The 22,680-nt window shown below is 40.2% G+C and overlaps 1 protein-coding gene across 1 annotated transcript in view; it reads left to right on the top strand.

The window, feature by feature from the left end:
• Nucleotides 1-22,458, top strand: part of LOC130101121 (zinc finger protein 501-like) — a 30,794-nt gene extending 8,336 nt beyond the window's left edge. Inside the window, exons 2-3 of the mRNA XM_056266694.1 lie at nucleotides 19,895-20,093; nucleotides 21,182-22,458. Of these exons, the coding sequence (XP_056122669.1) occupies nucleotides 20,009-20,093; nucleotides 21,182-22,449 (1,353 nt within the window). The 5' untranslated portion in view covers nucleotides 19,895-20,008 and the 3' untranslated portion in view covers nucleotides 22,450-22,458. The remainder of the gene's footprint in view (nucleotides 1-19,894; nucleotides 20,094-21,181) is intronic.
• Nucleotides 22,459-22,680: the final 222 nt, after the last annotated feature.

The raw sequence follows: 22,680 nt of genomic DNA, 5'->3' as shown, positions 1-22,680 counted from the left end.
TCAACCTTTATAATATATTACCAAAACCCATTGAGATGGTACATCGACTTACAATAGGTTGAAGGACACGTCTGCCGAAGCCTGAAGGTGTCTGTATCGCTTTTACTAGCACTATGTAACTTCGGGTTTCGGGTAGGAACCCGAGCACAAAAAGAACTACAAAATTCGACCGCTTTACGGCATACGTCACTTCCCCCACCACCCCAACTTCCTCAAATTCTAACGTGAGAGCTCAACTCGCATTTGATTGCCGGCGTCTGTATGTTGTCGTCATGACTGAATCAACAGCTACTCGGAAGAAAGCGAAGAAAGCAAAGATTTTGTCAGAGGAGACCAAAACAAGAAAAAGGGAGAGTTTAAAATAAACATCGGCATAAAAGTGTATATATAATGTAATATTTACTGCGAATTCGTGTAACAAAACTGATATAAGTCACAACATACTGCCGTATACAAATGTAAATGTTTTTTTTCCTTTCAGCTCATATATGTTTGTATTTGTGTATAAGGAAAAACAAACTGAAGACTACAAATAACGGAAATATGTAGTGAGTTATATCAGTTTTGTTACACGATTTCCCGACTACTCGATTTCATCTCCAACCCATTGCAAAGAGATCCTGAAGACGTTAATTGTTTGCTTCAGGTGTGTTTGATTAGGGTTGGAGATGAACTGTGCAGGACAGACGATCGGCAGGAGCAGGATTGGGCAACCCTTGTCAATGCGACTTACCTGATCAGACATTGTTTTCTGTGTATGCTACTTTTATTCAATTTGTTTTCTTATTTATATTACTAATCTTATATTTATATTATTATTTTGGTCAGTAGTGAATCGATTAACTTTCTCCAACATACAAATCAAATGCCGTCTCCACACACATAAAGACACTGGAGGTTGACCGGTTGACTGTTTGTTGACTTTTGCGACAATGCTGCGGCGCTTGTGGCCTCTAGGGGCACTAGGCGTGAAAATTACAGGTCGAGCGCACCCTAGTGGCCAAAAATTCCACAGTGTGCCTTTAAGTTCACTTAAATGATAAGTTTTTATATTTTTTGAAGCCTAATAAATGTTTAAAATTTGGGGGGAAATCATTTTCATCGAGACATCAGTAGCTATAATATTAGTAATACTGACATCAGTCTCTAAATCTATTCTTTTTTGTATGTTATATATGTCAAAATCTGTGTAAATAATAGAAAGGTCGCTGATTAACACTTGCAATTCAGTGTCGTGATGGTTTTTTTTAAAAATTCTGAAGGTAGTAAAAAAGGTATTAAAAAGTAGTAAATTTAACTTAAGGATTGCTGTATACCCTGTTAAAACAACTATTTCAAAAGCTGAAGTGATTTCCTTCTTTTATATTATAGTTAGAATATGTATAACTCAATGTTTTAACTAATTGGAAAAGCTAAATAATCGTTCCAAACTTACTGATTAGTCTGCGAAATAATCGACAATTAGTCGGTTAATCGTTCTAATAATCGTTAGATTAATCGATTATCAAAATAATCGTTTGTTGCAGCCCTACTTGTAATGCACAGACCGAAGCGCCCGCGCCCTCAGATCACTTGGACGTGGCTGTGGTTACAAGAGGTAAAAACGATATAAATACTGTTCGTTTTCTCACACAAACCGCTTGTTTCATGTCTTAGGCCATCAATGTGTACTTACATTTACGAGTCATTAAATCATGTTTAATTTGGACTTCTCTGTGCATGCTCTTTGAGGTGGTGACCATAGACCTGCATTATATGACTGACAGACAAGAACGGTTTGACCTAAAAATATCAAAATTGAAACTACTGCGGAAACAAAGACACCTACATCTTGGATGCCCTTGAGGTAAGCTAAAACATATAAAAAATTTATTTCTTAGTGAACTATCCCTTTAAGCCTCCGGCATACATAGTGAAGCACGCCAACTCCCACGAGACGTGTCACTTAGCCTACTCCCAATTATTAGACATTTTTCATGGCCTTTAATGTTGTTTTTAATGGGCTTTATAGCATACAATTGGAACCCTTACAGTGTAAAATATTTGCATTATACATATAGTATTGGATACATACTAACATTCAGGGGCGGACTGGGACCAAAAAGTGGCCCTGGACTTTCTGGCCCACAGCAGCCCACCACATCCCACATCACAACACATTGGCCCATTACTGTGGAGAGTATTTTTTAACACCACTTATAGCATACAAATATAACACAATAAAAATAAAAATGTTATTTAAACATTTATTTTAAGTAACAACATATATTAGGTCATTTGTAAATCCAAAGGGAAACAAACAGATGAACATTAAGACACAACATTATTAATATAAAACTATCAAGACAGCATATCAGCTAGTCAGGGGGAGCTAGAGCCATCAGAGCCTGCTGAACTGCTACTCTTCGCGCCAAATGTATAATCTGTTAATTTGAAGCATTTCACAGCATCTCTAATGCTTTTTTTAACGCGTAACTTTTCAGCTCCACCTTTTCTTTTCTTCCCCTTTTCATCCATGGCTGTTTTAATGTTACATCATATTACCTGAGTGTTCCTTGGCGAATATTTAAATATTAACATGAGCAGAGTGGAATAAAGAAAGTGTTTAGCAGGATTGATATTCAAAACTGTAACGTTAAGCACGCACTGCTTTGTTAACGGTTTGTGTATCTGCAGCGGGCAGCGTCGGTTTCTCTTTTTGAATGTCGAATATAGATGGATATATTATATCATTTATCTGCAGAAATAGACAGTTGTCTCATTCACACGCAGGCGCAGAACGCGCATTCTAGCTGTCAGTCGGCTGTAGTTCTCTCGGTGTGTTCAAGTCGGTTCAAGTGCAGCTTTTTTCCCGCGACACAGGCGACGCGAGGGAGTCGGCTTTCATCTGCGTGACTTGGTGTGTTTCCAGGACGTGTTTCAAGATACGCAATGGAGTAGACCAAACTAATTAACAGGGAGGGAGGGCAATACACTCACCTTGTCGGCCGCGCCCGCGCGATCGATCCCTCACCCATTTGCGTAGAAAAGAAATGTAATATTATGATTTCCGTCATTTTTTATATGTGGCATCAGGGGCTCGGGCTCATTGAAGAATAGAGCTAAATGTCGACTACACCACCCCAGAATACTGGGGACTAACCGCCCTAAGGGCGCACAGATTTGTTATCAACGTGGGCAAAGAGACGTGGGTGAAACACGTGCAAAAATACGTATTTTTATTTCTCATATGCATTTACATAATACATAATTAAAAAGGTCACATAATCTCAGGCTCAACTTCACAGTAACGTGTACCATCTGTATCATACAACAACAACATACTCACAATAAACCCATTCGACCAGAGTGGTGGTACCTGGAGGTACAGGCTAGCCGCTAATTTAATATGAGCCCCTATCCCCATACACGCGCTCCCACACACACGTGAAGATTAGCTGCAAACAGACACACGGCATAGGTGTAACTACCTCACACACAATGGCAGCTAGCCACCCCTCTCCAGGAACCTCCAGCTCCTACAAAAGAAGAAATCACACAAAAATGGATCAGCACATTTAAAACACAATATAAACTCACCATAACACACAGAAAACATACAAATCACCGTTCTCCTAAGAGAAAACATATTCAAAACACACAGTTCACTCAATCAACAGTAATCAATACAATGCACAGAATGCACGGCAAACTATAACGAATAACAAGCAATCATAAACATCAACTCCATTCACAACTATAGTATCATGGTTGAAACGGTGGCCGCGGGTAAAGGCAGACCAACCAGCACACAGTATCTTTACGGCGTGCACAGTCATCCGGAGATAAATCGTAAAAGCAAGACATACATCAGAGTTCGACAGGTGGCCGCGGGTAAAAGCAGACCGACCAGCACACTGGATCATCACGGCGTGCGCAGTTACTAAGAGATACCCCATAGAAGCAAAACAGCAACGTAGTCCCACTCAACCGTTCCCCAAGTTAGATTTGTCGCTCGATCCCATTAGATACAACGGGGGAGCCCTCAGATATGCCGATAACCCTGCCGAGCATAACAATATGTTAATGAAAGTAATATAACTAAGGTCGACAAAGATAATTATACATACCAGCAGATGTAATCGGCCCATTCATGGCCACGCGCCATGCGGGGATACAGACGCTCGGTCGGAAACATGCCGCTGCAATTGACAAACTATGAATATTTCGCTGAGAGCAGCAAGGCATAACACACGTAAACAAACTAATGTTACCTGAGACGAATCGGCTGCACGTGCCCAGCAGACAGGGAGACCAGACCGCGGTTAACCCTTAGGCGGCTACGGATGAAAGTGACATCCGACGCCGCCAAGGCACACATCCGGTCGCCCAAATCCCCTTCCTTTATACGCCATCCCACGGCGCCCAATCAACTACTCGCATGTGCACGCTCTCAGTAGGTGGAGTTAGTCCACCCTGCTACATATATTTGTGTACCGGGCCGGCCCACATTGGCCAGCGGCCCACCGGGAAAAGTCCCGGTGCTCCAGATGGCCAGTCCGCCCCTGCTAACATGTAAGAACACCCTTGACAATGTACCGCTACATCACAACATATAGACTTACTGGTTATTATGGGGAGTCCTTCCTTATATACATTACCACTGTTTAATTACTGTCCACAGTGTGTCAGACTGTCCATGGTTTGATCATACATTTTTTTTGTAAATGTATGATCAAACCATATGATCCTTTAACCTAGTCATTTACAATTTTTCAAGTGCTACCACCCTTAACACAGTTAACCCCTTAACTGTCACCTGCCGTATACGGGCAATCTAAATTTACTTCACTATATTCAGGCCCGGATTAACACAGTGTAGTGCCCTAGGGTGACCACATTTTAAGTGCCCACCACCCCCACCCCATACAACTCACATGCTAGTGCAACATGAACATGTCATACTAAATATCTTTATTTCCATCATAAATGGCATGTATGAGGACTACATGGAAAACCTTATGTCTAAAAAAAACATATACCAAATAAGCAAGCCCAAGAATCAGCTAAATTCAGCACCACAGAGATGCACAGCAGCAAAACATTTAAATGCAACCAAATCCATTAGTAATCGGATTGACGGCTCAATCGAACTGAAAAGCTTTTATTCAACCTTTATTGATCCGATTGAGCTCGATCGGAATCAAATTTCGATCGGATTGAAAGGGGTGGGTTATTCCTTTTTTTATTCGGATTAAAAAGTGAAACTGAAAGGTCTGCGTATGTGCAATGACGTTGAAATAGCGTAATGACGTATGACGCTCGAAATGTTCTTCCTGTTGAATAAAGTGTCATATAATCAAGTGTCCCGTCATTTTAAAATTCTCCTTTCACTCAGCGTCTGTGAAGTGGAGCAGGACAATGTCCCACCAGTCATTTTTCGGATTATCACCCAGAGAAGACTGGTTTTGGGCGCGAGAAGGGAGGGGCATTTTACTGATAAAAATAAGCAACACGGTACAACAACGGTTCATGTGCTCATTGTCCCCAAATTATGACCAGATATGGATAAATATTAAGCCTGCTGTTTAAAACAAATAAAGAACCAATGTAGGAGATGGGTATATGCACAGTATAGCCTACTAACTTTACCTCTTCCGATTTTAAGCTTGCGTATAAACGCGCACATCAACCCGATCACGTTTAGCGTTCATGTAAACATAACATTCAGATTCATCAATCGGAATGAATTCAGTCCGATTGAAACAAGTTATTCATCTAATAAGCATCTCTAACTAAGCAACCAGCTAAAAGAGAAAACCGTTCCAAATTTCAAATCGACAACAGCGTCACATACAGTAGCCTATTTGCCCAGAAATAATGCTAAAGAAGCCTTACCTTTAGCAGAACAACTTTTTCTAGACTTTGTGTTAGGCTACCGCCTTTGCTCACAACTTTAGCTGCTGCTTGAGTATCGGTTGAGGCATTTTTCGCTGCTAGTGACTTCTCTGTCTTTTCTTCATTTCGAAGAAATAGGCTACACTGTGACCTGACCCAATCGCAATTCTTTATATGCATATTTTATATTCTCTCTGTATATATGTTATCATTAAAGGGATACTCCACCGTTTTTTCATATTAAACTATGTTATTCTCTTATCTAAGACGAGTTGATACATACCTCTCTCGTCTCAGTGCGTGCACGTAATCGCTCTGTCGGGCGGAGAACTTTGAGAGCAGTTAGCTTAGCCCCATTCATTGTATATGGGCCAAACAGAGATGAAATTAAAGCGACCAAACACATCCACGTTTTCTCTATTTAAATATAGTTACACGAGTAGTTACACGACCAAGTATGGTGACACTAAATAAAATGTGGCGCTTTTTATAAGCGGGTAAAATGGATAACTATAATGTATGGCGGAATAGCACTTATTGGGAGCACTTCGACTCGGCGCTGTAATATCTTCACTCGTGAAAAGTCCTCTCCCACTCTCCCTCTCCCTCCGTCAACTCTGCACAAAAAACTACTACTGCAGGCGTGCAGGTCACCTTGGTTCTATTGACGGAAATGACAGGGAGAGGGAGAGGGGGAGAGGACTTTTCCCAGGGCACTCGCCCAATCCCGTCTATGGATAATCCGGCCCTGACTATATTACTATTAAATCCTAATCTAGTCATGACAAACTATATATCGTTGGAAAGGTCTAAGTCTGCTAAATAGATATTTGAATGCTGTTTTTTGCTACAAATTATGTAAGAAGAGTAACCGATGATTGTTTGACAAGAGTGCGCCTCAAAAAAATCTGCACCATAACAGGAGTTCTGACCTTTGTCACAAAAAGTTGACGCACACACCTTTAATAATTGAAACTTTGGGTTTTCATGCTAAAAGTTCATAAAACATATAATCTAGTATTTTTCAATAAAAAATTATAATATAATATTATCCTCTAAAAATGATAATATATATATATATATTATCCTCTAAAATATAATATCTTTTTTATCGCCTTTTTTATTATATCACATATTTTAGTAGTTATCATAAATTAGGTATCATTTGAAAGCTTACAAACTCAAAGCTCAGAATCATCCTGTGAAAACCGTTTTATAATTGAACGTTGCGTTACCATAGAAACGGTACTCTAAATTATTGTATCAGGCTCCTCCCCTTTTGGGCATCATTATATTTCATAATTTATGATCAAAACCTTTTCTAATCTTGACAAAACACATTGTCAGAAAGGTCTGTGTCTCAAGGTTCCAAATTTTGTGACAGAATTGATATTTAGACAGAAAATTATTAATTTGTGAAGGCAGAATATATACAACTAAATTCAATGGAATTCAATGGCACCCGGTGGCTATTTTTGGTACTACGCCGCCTAAACAAAATCTCATGGGAACTTCAATTTTTGTGATATCAACTTCAAATTTGGAACATAACTTGGTTAGATATATGGCTTTGATTTTATTGTAATTTTAGAGTAAAAAATATTTTGTAAAATATATATTTTATATAAAATAAAAAATATATAGTACAGTATATTTGATTTACTGTAAATTTAAACTTCCATAACTTTTTCATACTTTCATTTTTTGAAGTGTTTTCACTTCAGCAATAATCTGCTGAGTGTTTTCTTTAAAACAAGACCAAACTTGTTGTTTTGACCAAAAATTCTGTGAATTAACAAGTTTCTAAAATGCTAAAATTGTGTTTTCACACAATTACAAATGCTTAAACACAGCATGTCAGAAATTCATACTCAATATTAAAATATTGAGACACCTGATAAGCAGTTTTAGATAACAGATCAGTGAAATATTGAGAAATAGCTGATACCACTCTCAGTCGGAGACATAGGGCCCTATCTTGCACCCGGCGCAAATGACTTTGTACACTGAAGCATGTATCATTCCTATTTTGCACCCGCGCAAAGCGGGCTTTTCCCTCCACAGACGCACGTTGGTAAACTAGGAAATGAACTTGCGCTCCCTGGGCGGGTCGGCGCAAAAAGGAGGCGTGATTCGGCGCTAACATTCCCTAGTGCTATTTTGCAGTTCCAGAAAACAATTCCACCACTGACCAGAAAAAACCTAGTCTAAAGTCAGTGGCGCGTTGTTCATAATGCTATTTTAAGCGCGCATGCTTGGCCATAATGTAGCGGGTGCACAACGCGCATACACTTTGATTCTCTCATCAACACAGATGCAGCAGTTTTTATTTTTGCAAATCATACATTATAACAAGGAAAAATATTAACACATGAGGGAAATCATTGTGATGTCCATGAAGATGTAAAAAAATGTAGGTTTTTTTCCTCCCACGCCTGTTTAACCAACGCTGATTTGGGTGGGTTTCTCCCATCCCCATACAATGTCACTTCTCAGTCTTTCACTGCCCTGATAAGAACGTCGGTCTCCTCGGCTGTGATCCGCTCCTGGCGCGCGCCTGGTAAATCCGCCATTATAATAGCAATCCGCCATGCAACATGCGCACCTGCTCTTAAAGGGTATGTTGGATGACGCTCTGATTGGTTTATTTCACGTTACGCCCAAACCACACCTATGAATAATGAAGCTACTTCAGACCAACCCCTTTTAGATTTGCGCCAGGCGCAAGAGGCATTTATCCCGCCGGGAAAATAGCAACAGCGCCGGGATCCGCCCACAAAGTTGCTTGCGCTTTGACACTTGCATTTCAGGGGCCGTATTCACAAAGAATTTTAAGGCTAAAAGTAGCTCCTAACTGGCGAATTTAGGAGCAACTCCTAAAAATAATGGGCGTGTCACTCCTAACTTTAGGACTCCTAATTTTTTTCCTAAAGAGTAATTCACGAAGCCCTAAAAGCAGCACCTAAGTCTGGGACAGCTTAAAAGAAGGACTCCTAACTCACTAAGACCTATTCACAAAGGATTGTAGCGCATGCACCGTCCAGTTGGGCTTTCTTTTCCGTTTTGGCGAGTTCATAATCCACCGTCATTCAACTATTACATTACTTCAATAGGAGCAACATTTCCTTGCTTTAAGTAGTCTATTTAGGCTAATATGATGTCAATTAACCAAGCAAGTGTTAAAGTGTCTATGTCAAGTAATTTTTTTTTTTTAGATATATTAAATAAGGGTTAGATGTCTGAGTGAAAATGTAATTATCATTAAAATTATTACTGTAATTACCCTACAGTAAGCTTTATAGCCATTTCTGTCAAGATCATATTTTTAAAACACAGCTGAGCAGTGACGTCAGAAGAGGGAGATGTTCCACAAACGTTCTATTCAAGAATGGAGAGTTTTGAGTCTGAGCAGATCCAAAATCCCCCTCAAAATCCCCCCACAGCCATACACTTTTGAGCCTCCCAGGCGTGAGACAGATGAGGAGGCAAACAGAAATTTAAATAATTCCTATCGAAGAAACATAAATATCTGGTGAAGATAACCAGTGGAGAGTTGGGCAGGTGTATATCATAACTTAGAGGTGGAACGGTACATGTATTCGTATTGAACCGAAACGGTACGGGCGTCACGGTTCGGTGCATGAATACACGAGTATAAAAATAAATAAAACTCGCGTGCAAATTAATTAATGCGGAACTACTGTTAGATACGCGGGCTGTTGGTGTTGGTGTGAGAGAGAGAGAGAGAGAGAGAGACGCGAGAGAGAGACACGCGGGCGCGATCGAACAGTGGAAACATAAAAACTGGAAGAAATGTGCGCTGCAAATGACCGAAGTCTTGGATACCGAAGCAGCACTGAAGTCAGCGCGTTTGGTCCGAACAAAGTTGACCCAGGCACGGAACACAGACCTGCTTTTTGGGAAAAAGTGGACTCTGTGACTGGTTTTAACTGTGTTTTAGCACCCAGCACAAACGCAGTAATTCACCATTGTGAAAATACGCCTGCGTATACCTAACTAACTACCTAACTTAAATAGCTAACTAAATAAATAAATGTCCTAATCACTTATTCTCTCGCTCTATCACTCGTACAATTATCAACACAGCTCACAAACTCACTTTCTCAGCGCCCTGGGAGACGTCTCCCTCTTATGACGTCAAGCGATCCGTTTGGGCGGAGGAGCAGTTTTAAGTGAGTACTGAAAATAACAAACTTTTTCATCTTATATTCTGCCTTTAGGTATCGAAAATCATACAAAACAATACAACAACTTGTCAAACGTGTATTTCCCCTAACTATTTTGTGTTAATCATAATTACAAATTTAACCTGACATACGCACTTTAATGCAAGTGTCGTTTTTTCAATATTTAGGCAAGTGGCGGTTTTCATTAGGGTATTAGGCACCATTCACATATAGCGCCTAAAAACGCGTAGAAAACGCTAGGCGCGCCGCGTTCTCCTTTTTCCAAAGCGATAGGGCGGTTGCGCTCCGGTTGGTTCTTGTCACGTGACCTACGGTGCGCTTGCGGCATTCTGAAAAGTTGAGATGTATTTATCTCGATGCGGCGCGGACGCGCTTGGAAAAAAACGAGCGCGTCGCACCGCGACCGCGTCGCTTCCATTATGAGCGTGCATACCGCGCGCCTACATTTGAAATAACGAACTTGAGTGCGCAAAAGACGCGATATGTGAGCAGGCCCGGCTACCTTGATTTAATTTATTTCACGACTTTTCTCTCTCTCTGCCTTTTTAGAATTACACTTCACTGGGGCCTGCACAAACATGTCATTATATGCATTTCGATGACATTACTATTATTATTTTGTGTAGGACACAGACATATTTAGATGTCGTAATTCCATGATTTGTTGCGTCTGTGTTATGTTACGCATGATGGCCCTGTCATCTAACAACCAATCACCGTGATCATTGCGAGGAAGCTCGTGCATGAGAAGTGACGTCATCCATAGCAACGAAGACTCACTCTTAGTTTAGTCGTTGTCATTTTTACTTACTGAGAGCAGGTCTGAAAGGCGTTGTGAATAACTTTTAACTAAACTCCTAGCTAAAATATTTTAGTGCGATTTAGGAGTACTCCTAGTGGTAAGATAAAATTCTTTGTGAATACGGCCCCAGATCGTTAAAATAGGGCCCATGGTCAGGTTTTGAAGTTCTTTACATTACTTGGACATACACACACACAAAAAACAGTGTTTGAATTGCTTTTAAGCGTGGATGCACAACAACACAGAGAAGCAGAGAGAGAAACATCTGAGTAAGAGACAAGAATAGGTTAAGGTAGAGAGTCATAGATGGATCAGGACAAGGGATAAGAACAGTGGGAGGGCAGGGGTAAGAATGTGTGCCAGACTGCATCTTTGTTTTTCCCCCTAATGTGGAACCTATGAAAGCTTATTTATTGAACTGAACATATAAAAGGGTAATTGTTTATTTTTCTCTCAGATTTCAGACTGTTTTTCGCTCAATTCCTATTTTATATCTCACATTCTACCTTTTTTCTGGTGTTTTTCTTTTAGCGGAGAGAAAAAGTCTGAATTTTGAGATAAAACTCACAATTACTCATTTTTTATTCATGGCGGGAAATAGCTTCCATAGTAACCAAAGGCCATTTATGTTAGATTTGTTGTTGATCAAAGGCAGCAATGTTATGTTTTCATTTAAGTCAAAGCTTCATGTAAAGCTTTTACTACACCAATTCCAGTACCACTTTTCCCACATGCAGAATATGCGGTCTGTGTAGGGCACTAACTAAGGGGTGGACATTTATGAAAACCCGTCACCCGATAACTCCCAAAACTGGAAAGACCCACCACTCTGTAATACTCTCCAATATCCTCAGCAACCACAGGCCCTGTGGAAGCAATTTAAGAAAGACAAGTAGAGCAAAACATAGTTAGTCAATCAGTTAAAAGGAATAAGAAGCTCTAGACAATGCGTCAGCTACCACATTGTCAGTCCCCTTGATATGCCGGATGTCAAGTGCATACGACTGCACGAGTCAATCGTTGGTTTGGGCACCGCAAAGAATGTAAATAGACAAGTGGATTGTGGTCCGTATACACAACCAATGGGTCTGACACGGAGCCCACATACACTTCAAAGTGTTGCAAAGCCCAAATCAAAGCTAATGCCTCAACCACAGAATAATTCAACTGATACGAATTAAACTTTTTTGAGAAGTAGCTAACTGGACGGTAAATTCCTTCCTCACCTGCCTGTAACAACACTGCTCCAGCACCCACATTGCTAGCATCCACACATACCTGAAAAGAACGATCAAAACGAGGCGCTGCCAACACAGGAGTGGAAGTAAGCAGTGATTTAGCTGCCTCAAAAGCATCCTGACAGGTAGATGTCCAAACAAAAGCTGCTTTTGCTTTCAACAGATCAGTGAGGGGGGCTACCACGGTAGAAAATTCCTGCAAAATCCCCGATAGTAACCTACTAACCCCCAAAACCGCATCAACTCCTCCTTAGTAGTAGGAGAAGGAAATTGATCAATGGCCTCAACCTTGGCCCGAACTGGTCGCACACATCCCTGTCCAACTACCTTACCTAGGTAAGTCACAGTGGCCTTGGCAAACTCGCATTTAGCCAGATTGACGGTCAGGCCAGCCTCTTCAAAATGAGAGAACAGGTCTGTGATATGCTTCAAGTGCTGCTCCCATGAATCACTGAAAACTACTACATCGTTTAGATAGATAGCCACTCCCTCTAACCCAGAAACAACCCTATTCATAAGCCACTGAAAGGTTGCAGGCGCATTTCTAAGGCCAAAACTCATAACGTTATAAGAGAATAATCCCTCCGATGTAATAAAAGTGGAAATCTCTTGAGCTCTTTTGGTCAACGGAACTTGCCAATAGCCTTTAAGCAGATCGAACTTGCTTACAAATTTCGCCGACCCAACCCGATCAACACAATCCTCAATACGAGGCAGTGGAAATGAATCTGGTTTTCTCTATTTATTTTACGATAGTCGGTGCAAAACCGATAAGTACCATCAGGTTTATTCACAAGCAAGCAGGGAGAATTTTTAAGAGTCTCTGAATTTTTTAGAAGTCCCAATAGTACTGTATCCTCTGGAAAAGAAACTCCCTCATCTATTTCCTCCCCCACAAGCGAAATTATCTCAACTACTAATGCAGGTTTCACCTCATCGTCTGACATCTTGTGAGAACGGCAATAATAGGGCTTCAACAAATTAACATGACACAACTGGGTGGACTTTCTTCTCTCTGGAGTGGCAATCAGATTATAACTTGTTTTTCTACCACATATGGACCTGTAAACTGAGCTTGAAATGGTGAGCCTTCCACAGGTAACAGAGCCAACACCTGATCGCCAGGCATGAATTTCCTGGTCTCTGAGTACAGCCAGTGGACCCCGAACTGTGTGCCCAAACACCAAATCATTGGGACTAAACCCAGTACTTTCCTGACATACCTCACGTGCTGATAACATTAACCACGGCAATCCTTGTTCCCAATCACCTTCCATCTCTGTACAATAAGAACGCAATAAAGACTTCAGCGTCTGATGGAAACGCTCCAAAGCCCCCTGGCTTTGAGCATGATAAGTAGGGTTCGGTATCGGTTGGGTTTTATCCGATACCAGTACCTACTCTGTATTTTTTAAAGGGTTCCGGTGCTTAAACGGTTCTTGAAACGGTACTTAAGAAAACGAAACCGCACACACTTTGTCAAAAAATAATACCCTTTTATTTACAGGACCAAACTGGACACAATATAAATACAAGTAACATATGGTAATAATAAATAAACCAATATAAAATAAAAATTCACATTTACATATCATCAAATAAAACAATATTGTATCAAACAATGTAATAATACTGGAGATTAATAGAGATTACTACCAGGGTAATCTAATATCGACATGGCTACAGGTTCCCATGTTTTGTCTGCTTGAACCAGTCATGTAAGTTATCTGGTCATTGTACTACTTATGCAGCGCTTAGCTTGGCGAGTTTGGTATTTCGTTCCCACTGCGTCTTAGCTACGCAGCTTTGAGTAAACATATGAAAGAGAACGTCTCTGGTTACTGGTGTAACCCATGTTCTCTGAATAGGGAACGAGACGCTGCGTTCGCTGCCAAACTCCTCGCGCTGCCGACAAGCTTCCTTTTTCGGCAGAGAAATCTGAGGAGCAGATGATGCGCGCGCTAATATAATATGACGACGTAAGAGCGTCCGCGCCATCAGCCAATGGATTGGCGTGATTCTATATGGGCTTCAGACAATCGGCACACCTAGAGGGCGTTCTGATGCGTAATTTTACACGTGAAATGCCGCCAAACCTTGGAGCGTTTTGTTGTATTGATAACGGCTCCCTGATGCCCGCAAATTAGTTAAAATCTCCCGGAATCTAGAGCGAGCGAGCAAGAGCGCGCATGCGAGACAGAACAGACTGTGCTCCAAACCGTATAGTGCGCGCACGGCGGAGAGGGAGAGAGCGAGAGACTTTGAATGTGTGCGCCTCATGACACAGAGACTCAGGCACCGAAATGTTCGTTCTTTTTCGGTCTGGTTACTACCGTTTACGTCGGAACCGGTTCCCTATTGGCACCGCGTTTCGGTACTCAACCCTAATGATAAGCACTAGCTTTATTGTGCTTAATATGCAGCAGTTTCAAGACCTGAGAAAATAAATGAGAAGTGAAATTAGAACCTTGATCACTTTGCACAATCTTCGGAATGCCAAAAATGGAATTGAACTGAGTCAAGCTCTTCACCACTGATTTGGCAGTGATCATACGGAGAGGATATGCTGCAGGGTACCGAGTAGAGGCACACATCACCGTGAGCAAATAAACGCAACCCGACTTTGATCTAGGCAGCGGGCCTACACAATCAATAATCAGGTGCTCAAATGGCGGACTGACAGCAGGAATAGGAAACAATGGAGCAGGTTTGATCTTCTGATTTGGTTTGCCTGTTAGTTGACAAGTATGACATGTCTTGATATACTGTGACACATCCTTCAATTTTGGCCCCGAAAAATTACAAAGGATTCTGTGATGGGTCTTTTTTACCCCTAAATGACCTGCAAGTTTATCATGGGAAATGTGTAATACCAGTGAGCGATACTTCTCTGGAACTACCACCTGCATGGTAGGATCCCCAGCAAAATTACTACCATGAGGAATAAATTTTCTCACCAACATTCCATCCTGCAAAAAAATAACCATGAGCAACATTTCTAATTTCATCAGAAGACATCACACTCTCAAACAATTGATGGAGAGAAGAATCAAGTTGCTGCTCCTGGAGAATCTGAAAAGTCATCAGGCAAGGAGAATGGTTTAACTACAGCAGAATCAGGGGTTACCCTTGGCTGCGCAGAGGTCATGGAACGAGTTACCGCACATGCAGTAAACACTTCCGGATAATACTTGTGACTCTAGTCAGGACCTGAAAGAGGAACAGATTTTTCCTCAGACAGGCAGGAACAGACAGGAGGTGAAAAGGTTTCAGGCCACACCCTACGCCCTGCCAAATTATTCCCCATGATTATATCCACCCCATCCACGGGCAGTGATGGACGTACTCCAATCACCACTTCACCACTCACAAGCTCAGATGACAACGTTACTCTGTGTAAAGGAACAGACACCACATCCAACCCAATTCCTCTAACAAGAACACTAGTACCAGTGTCACTCAAAAATGAAAATGGCAACACATCCTCCAATATAAAAGATTCCGAAGCTCCCGAATCTCTTAAAATTGTTACTGGAATTTTTATCTCTGTACCAATCATCGACACATGTCCGTAGGTGATAAAAGGTGCATAATCACCATTTCCTAAAAGATTACCCAGTTTTGGAAATCCTTCCCACAATAATTTAACAGGACTTAACACGGGCGCCACAAGAGCAGCTGGTTTAACGCGAGGAGACTTTCCTCCTTTACTCTTGGCTTTAAGCACAGGGCACTCACTGGTACAAGAAAAGCAACCAGCACGCTGGCGACTATCTCAAGGTCAAGGTCAAGGTAAACTGTATTATCCACAAGTAGGAAATTCATGTGGTCACCATTACACGCTCCACTGTTAAAAAACCTGCTGCATACAAATAAAAACATAGATACAAAAGCATTAAATACAAAAGCATTAAAACATTTAAACATTAACCCCTTAGCTGTCACCCCCCTTTTTGAGAATGGGGGTTAAAATGCACTATTCAAACTTAAATGGTTGTAATTCAAGAATGCTTTGGAATATATCCAAGTTTGGTCTTGTTTTAAAGAAAACACTCAGCAGATTATTGCTGAAGTGAGAACACTTCAAAAAATTTAAGTATGAAAAAGTTATGGAAGTTTAAATTTACAGTAAATCAAATATACTGTACTATATATTTTTTATTTTATATAATATATATTTTACAAAATATTTTTTAGTCTAAAATTACTATAAAATCAAAGCCATAAATCTAACCAAGTTATGTTCCAAATTTGAAGTTGATATCACAAAAATTGAAGTTCCCATGAGATTTTGTTTAGGCGGCGTAGTACCAAAAATAGCCACCGGGTGCCATTGAATTCCATTGAATTTAGTTGTATACATTCTGCCTTAACAAATTAATACATTTCTGTCCAAATATCAATTCTGTCACAAAATTTGGAACCTTGAGACACAGACCTTTCTGACAATATGTGTTTTGTCAAGATTAGAAAAGGTTTTGATCATAAATTATTAAATATAATGATGCCTAAAAGGGGAGGAGCCTGATAAAATAATTTAGAGTACCGTTTCTATGGTAACGCAACGTTCAATTATAAAACGGTTTTCACAGGATGAATTCTGAGTTTATAAGCTTTCAAATGATACCTAATTTATGATAACTACTAAAATATGTGATATAATAAAAAAGGCGATAAAAAAGATAATATTATATTTTAGAGGATAATATTATAATTTTTAGAGGATAATATTATATTATAATTTTTTATTGAAAAATACTAGATTATATGTTTTATTATGAACTTTTAGCATAAAAACAGAAGTTTCAATGATTAAAAGTGGGTGCATCGACTTTTTGTGACAAAGGTCAGACCTCCTGTTATGATGCAGATTTTTTGAGGTGCACTCTTGTCATAAATTCGTCAATTACTCTCACTACATAATTTGTAACACAAAACAGGGGTAGAATATCTATTTATAAGTCTTTGACCTTTCCAACGATATATAATTTGTCATAATTAGATTAGGATTTAATAGAAATATAGTGAAGTAAAGTTAGGCATCCCGGTAGCGGGACGGTGACAGTTAAGGGGTTAAAACATAAGAAAAACACAGACAAGACGGACAAAACAACAAACATTATAGAAACATGACAAGCATGTGTGAATACATAAACTAGCTAAATGCTAGCTGATTGTTGTACAGGCTAATTAATGTAGGCACAAAAGAATTGCTGTACCTTGTGGTCCTAATTTTCCTTTGCAGTAGTCTACCACTTGACCTGTTACTTCTTAAGAAATTCTGATGAAGAGGGTGGGTTGAATAATTTATAATTTGTTCTATCTTTTTAAGACTAAGGTCATTGTACAATTGGGCTACAGATACTTGATCAACTCCAAATGATATCTCATACCACGGCCATGCTCCCGAGACGACTGCTCTACTCACGATCACCACTCAAAAATTCAACATGACATCATGACTTTGTGTAAACATACACGCCACTTTCAAGTCAAATGTACACGCCGTTAAATGTCCGAGCGAAACAAAGCAAAATGTAGATCTACATCTGGGGAGCGAGATTTTTTTTCCTAGGATGGTAGGCGAAGACTCATAAATGGTATTAACCCCAGTGACGGGTAGGTTTAGGGACAGGGTTGGGGTAGGTCATATATTTATACATAATATAACGTTAAGTCAACGGCGTTGATAAACACGCTGAAAAGCGATTATGCGTGTTGATAGCACGCCAAAAATGCAAATACGAATTGGCGTGTCATACATAAGCCATTTCATGAGATCAGTCTGCAAAAATTACATTACCTACTTGTTCCAAAAGGGACCAAGCAGCTACACCTAACAAGGGAACATCAACAATATTCTCCCCACGATAAGATTTGCAAAGTCACTTACCTCTTAGAAACAGGATAGAACAGCTAACTAAGGATACAGCAACATATGTCCTCAAAACAAATAAATTCAACCTAAATTCCCTTCCAAAGGACGAATAAGACATCCCAAACAATAGCGTTAACCAACAACATTCTTCCGGTTTTACGTTCAGTTAATGATTGTGCCAAGTTCATTACAAAATAACCGAACGCAACGAAAACGCTTCCCAAATCATGTCAACAAATAACAGGAATTTTCAAAAGTTAGCGGACGAGCCCCCATTTGTCACGGCCGGCTCGCAAGCCGCGACAAAGGAGGAGATGACATGTTAAAATGGTATGCAAAAAGGAATAACATTTATTAAAGTAAAAGTAATAAAGTAAGAGAATAGAATAAGACGGGAACAAGACAATAACTAAGACAACAACAAAATGGCACGAGGGGAGAGCACCCTGTCACGACTGAAGGGAGCTGCTTTAGTTTGCCGGCATCAGCTCTAGCACAGGTGTAAACCATCAGTCATCATGACGTCACTCACTCCAACTCCAACCTACAAAACAAGTGACAAAGGACAACCGAACCCACACAATATGACCCACACTGGGGTCATAACAGTGTGATTGTGTAAAGGTGTTCACGAGATACCAACCTTTTGTGAACTTGTGAGGAGGGGAGGGTGTGTGTGTGTGTGTATGTGAGAGAGACGCATGAGAGACGGAGGGAGAGCAGGGAAAGGAACTGCAGCTGAACGAATACGGTGCGTGTTTTAAATAGCGGGGAAAAAAAGAATAACGAAATGCAATATGTGGCGGCCGGTGTTGATTCTGTGCCGCACCTCCACGAATTAATCTATGTGTGGGAAACAATCTATAAATGTTATATATATCATATCAACCAGCCCTAAAACTTTAATAGTTTTTTGTCAGTGTTTATTTAAAAACATCCAATTATGCAGAATACACGATGGTACATTTTTAATTGATGAGTTGTCAATAACATTTTTAACAATAGAATAATTTTTTTCCCGTCTTTTTCTCCCTCCCCCCTGTGAATAAGGTGGAAACAGGGAACTATTGGAGACAAAAGCCGCGTTTCCACCGCAATTACCAGGAACTATTTGTCCCAGGAACTTTTTTCATTGGAACTTTTTTTGCCCCAGACCGGTTGCTGACTGCGTTTACACCGTGGACTAAAGTACCGGGAAGATTATGTTGACGTTGAACTGCGTGCGACTGCTCCTCCCAGTCTGTGCGTTTGTTTTGAGTTTTAAGTATTGAGGAGATTCAAGCTGTGCTGCTTTTGTGTGCGATCTATTGGTTTAATAACGAGGTAATTAACAAAACAGTAGAAAAAAGACGAACGCTAATACCAAAGCGTATACAGAAAGCTCGTAATGCTAGATATAAAAGTAGACAACGTTTGTTATCAGCTATAGCGGACATGACCGTGAGATGGATGGGACGAACGCGCGCCATCCGGCAGAGAGAACAAGGTAAGAACCAATCAGCATGTTCAGCGCACAAGTCCCACCCCGAAAGTTCCTGAACTCTGAAAAAGTACTACCTCGCCAGCAGGGACTTTCTGGGGGGGGGGGATTTTTACCCGGAACTTCATTTAGACCCTGGTTCCTGCGGTGTAAACACACGGAGTACCATCCCAAAGTTCCTAGTTCCTGGGGAAAGTTCCTGCGGTGGAAACGCGGCTAAAGAGGCTTTTCAGCAGCTCAGTTAAACATGATGGTCCTGTTATTTCTCTCAGACGTTGGACAAGCATTAAACAAACCTTTTTGTAAATGCAACTGCATGGAAATTCCCTATATTTCTATCAGAAAATAGACATGTTCAATTAATTTAAATGTAAGTAAAGTAATTCAGTAACTTCTCTTTGAATTTGGCAGATCGGGTGTCCATCCCACAACAATTCACCAATAAATACTGGGAATTTTCCCATCATCCTACAAGAGAAGGACAAACTCCAGGAGTAGCAGCTGAAATCTGCGTGACTGTTAAAGATGGAGTTTATTAAAGAGGAGATTGAAGACATGAGTTATCCAGAACCATCCAGAATAAAACATGAAGATACTGAGGAACAAATAGGTTGGTGTCCATTCTTGATTCTTCATTGTTGATTGCTTTGGTAGCTGTGAAATAAGAAGCAGTATTTGAATGACATTTTTTATAGAAATGCTTATATAATTTTAATCAGCATCTTTTATGTTCTTTTAATCATAATCTTCTATGCTTTAAAGTCCCCGTGAACCGGAAGTTGCAAACGACTTTTCTCCAGTGTTGTGACGTATTTCCGAGAGAAACGGAATACTAAATGAGGCAAAATAGTGGGCGTGGCTTTTTTTCCAACTAGCACCTGATTGGATCTAGAAAAGTAGGTGTTTCGTTCAGAAATGGAGGCAGATCTTAACGCAAGTTTACAATCGGTTGTTGAGGATTACTCGCCGCCTGAAACACCGCCAGCAGTCCCCTTCCTGCAGCAGGAGGAGGATCATTTCGTCACGGGGGGAATCAGACCTTACATGTTTGAGCCGTTACATGCGGAGGGTTCGAATGGTCACCTGGACGTGGCGGCTCAGGAGCAAGTTCACACTCGCGAGCATCTCGATGTGTCCCAATGCCAACACTAACTGGAATTATAAAACAATTTTTATTTGCTATTACTGCTGCAACCTTAACCGTTATGATAGCTGCGTGTAACTCACTAACCCGTGAGTGCCACAACCAAAAATGCACCTCCTCGCCATCTCTCCTTTCACACGCTGTCAATGCTCGCAAACACACAGGCAGCCTGTCTGTCAGTTGGAGGGGCGTGGTTACGGATGTTAAGCAGACACCTAAACCGTCAAACCTACGTCATCAGGGAAGGTCCTCCAATGCAGAGGGGAGGGGAATTTTCAGATTTTGATTAAAGATTACGAAGCCAAAACATTTTTTTGTGTGGATTTACTTGCATGGATGAATTGTTCACCACAAAACGATCAATTTAGGCAAACAAAGTAAGTATGGTCAATTTTGAATTCATGGGGACTTTAACAGTTGTCAAACACATTAATGATCATGTTAACAAGAAAATGACAGAACAATCTTTGGCACATCAAATGTCTGATATCTGTTGCTTTCTGCTATTAAATCAGGGTTCACTTGAACTGATTCTAATTTTATGTTTATTTTAGATCGGATGGAAGTGAAAGAAGAAAGACAAGAACTGGAGGAATTTAAGGAGGAACATCATGACTTTAAATTTCAAGAATCAAAAGCCAAAAAGCTGCACACCTGCACTCGGTGTGGAAAGAGTTTCTGTCAAAAAGGAAACCTTAACACACACATGAGAATTCACACTGGAGAGAAACCGTATCCATGCTTTCAATGTGGAAAGAGTTTTTCTCAAGCATCAGGTCTCAGTATTCATCGGCAGGTTCACTCTGGAGGAAAACCATTTAACTGTGATCAGTGTGGTAAAGGTTTTAATTCACCATCAGATCTAAAACTACATCTGTTAGTTCATTCAGGTGAGAAGCCTTATGCATGTTCTCTCTGTGGAAAGAGTTATGCAAGGCTTAACAGTTGTAAACAGCACCAGAAAACACATAATGAAGTGAGAGATCATGTGTGTTGTGACTGTGGGAAGAGCTATACTACATCTGAATATCTTAAACAGCACCAAAGAATTCATACTGGAGAAAAACCTTACAAGTGCTCATATTGTGACAAGAGTTTCACTCATTCTGAATCTCTGAAATCACACGAGCGAGTTCATACTGGAGAGAAGCCGTACTACTGTACTGAGTGTGAGAAAAGTTTCAAAGATTCAACAGGTTTGAGACAACATCTGCTTATTCATTCTGGAGAAAAACCATTTAACTGTGATCAGTGTGGTAAAGTTTTTAATTCATCATTAAATCTGAAAAAACACCTCATAGTTCATTCAGATGAGAAGCCTTATGTGTGTTCTCTCTGTGGAAAGAGTTTTTCACGGCTGGAATGTTGTAAACGGCACCAGAAAACACATAATGAAGTGAAAGATCATGTGTGTTGTGACTGTGGGAAGAGCTTTACTAGAGCTGGTGAACTGAAACTGCACCAAAGAGTTCATACTGGAGAAAGACCTCACAAGTGCTCATATTGTGACAAGAGTTTCACTCAGTTGGGACAACTAAAATCACATGAGCGAGTTCATACTGGAGATAGACCTTACAAGTGCTCATATTGTGACAAGAGTTTCACTCAGTTGGGAACACTGAATTTACATAAGCGACTTCATACTGGAGAAAAACCTCACAAGTGCTCATATTGTGACAAGAGTTTCACTCAGTTGGGACAACTGAAATCACATGAGCGAGTTCATACTGGAGAGAAGCCGTACCACTGTACTGAGTGTGGAGAGAGTTTTAGACATTCATGTCGTTTTCTCAGTCACATGAAGAAATATCATAAGTTGTGACAGTGAGCAACATTTCATTTTCATATCAAATACTGTTAAGTAAATGTTTTGAGATGAACAAAATATGGAGTTGCTCCCAAAAGAACATTATCTAGTTTGACTTTGTGAATTTGGTGAAATGCTTAGATAACTAGAAAGACTTGTTTATATTGTGTTCTGATAGTACATGCAGTTATAGGAAATAAACAAACAAAAAATTGTCTTGAAAAAAAAACCTGTTGAATTGTGATT

The sequence above is a fragment of the Rhinichthys klamathensis genome, unplaced genomic scaffold (genome assembly GCF_029890125.1).
Source record: "Rhinichthys klamathensis goyatoka isolate OS25496 unplaced genomic scaffold, OSU_Roscu_1.1 h1tg000253l_1, whole genome shotgun sequence".
Lineage (NCBI taxonomy): Eukaryota > Metazoa > Chordata > Actinopteri > Cypriniformes > Leuciscidae > Rhinichthys > Rhinichthys klamathensis.
Note: the sequence above shows the minus strand (reverse complement) of the source record. Positions and strands in the feature narration are given on the sequence as shown.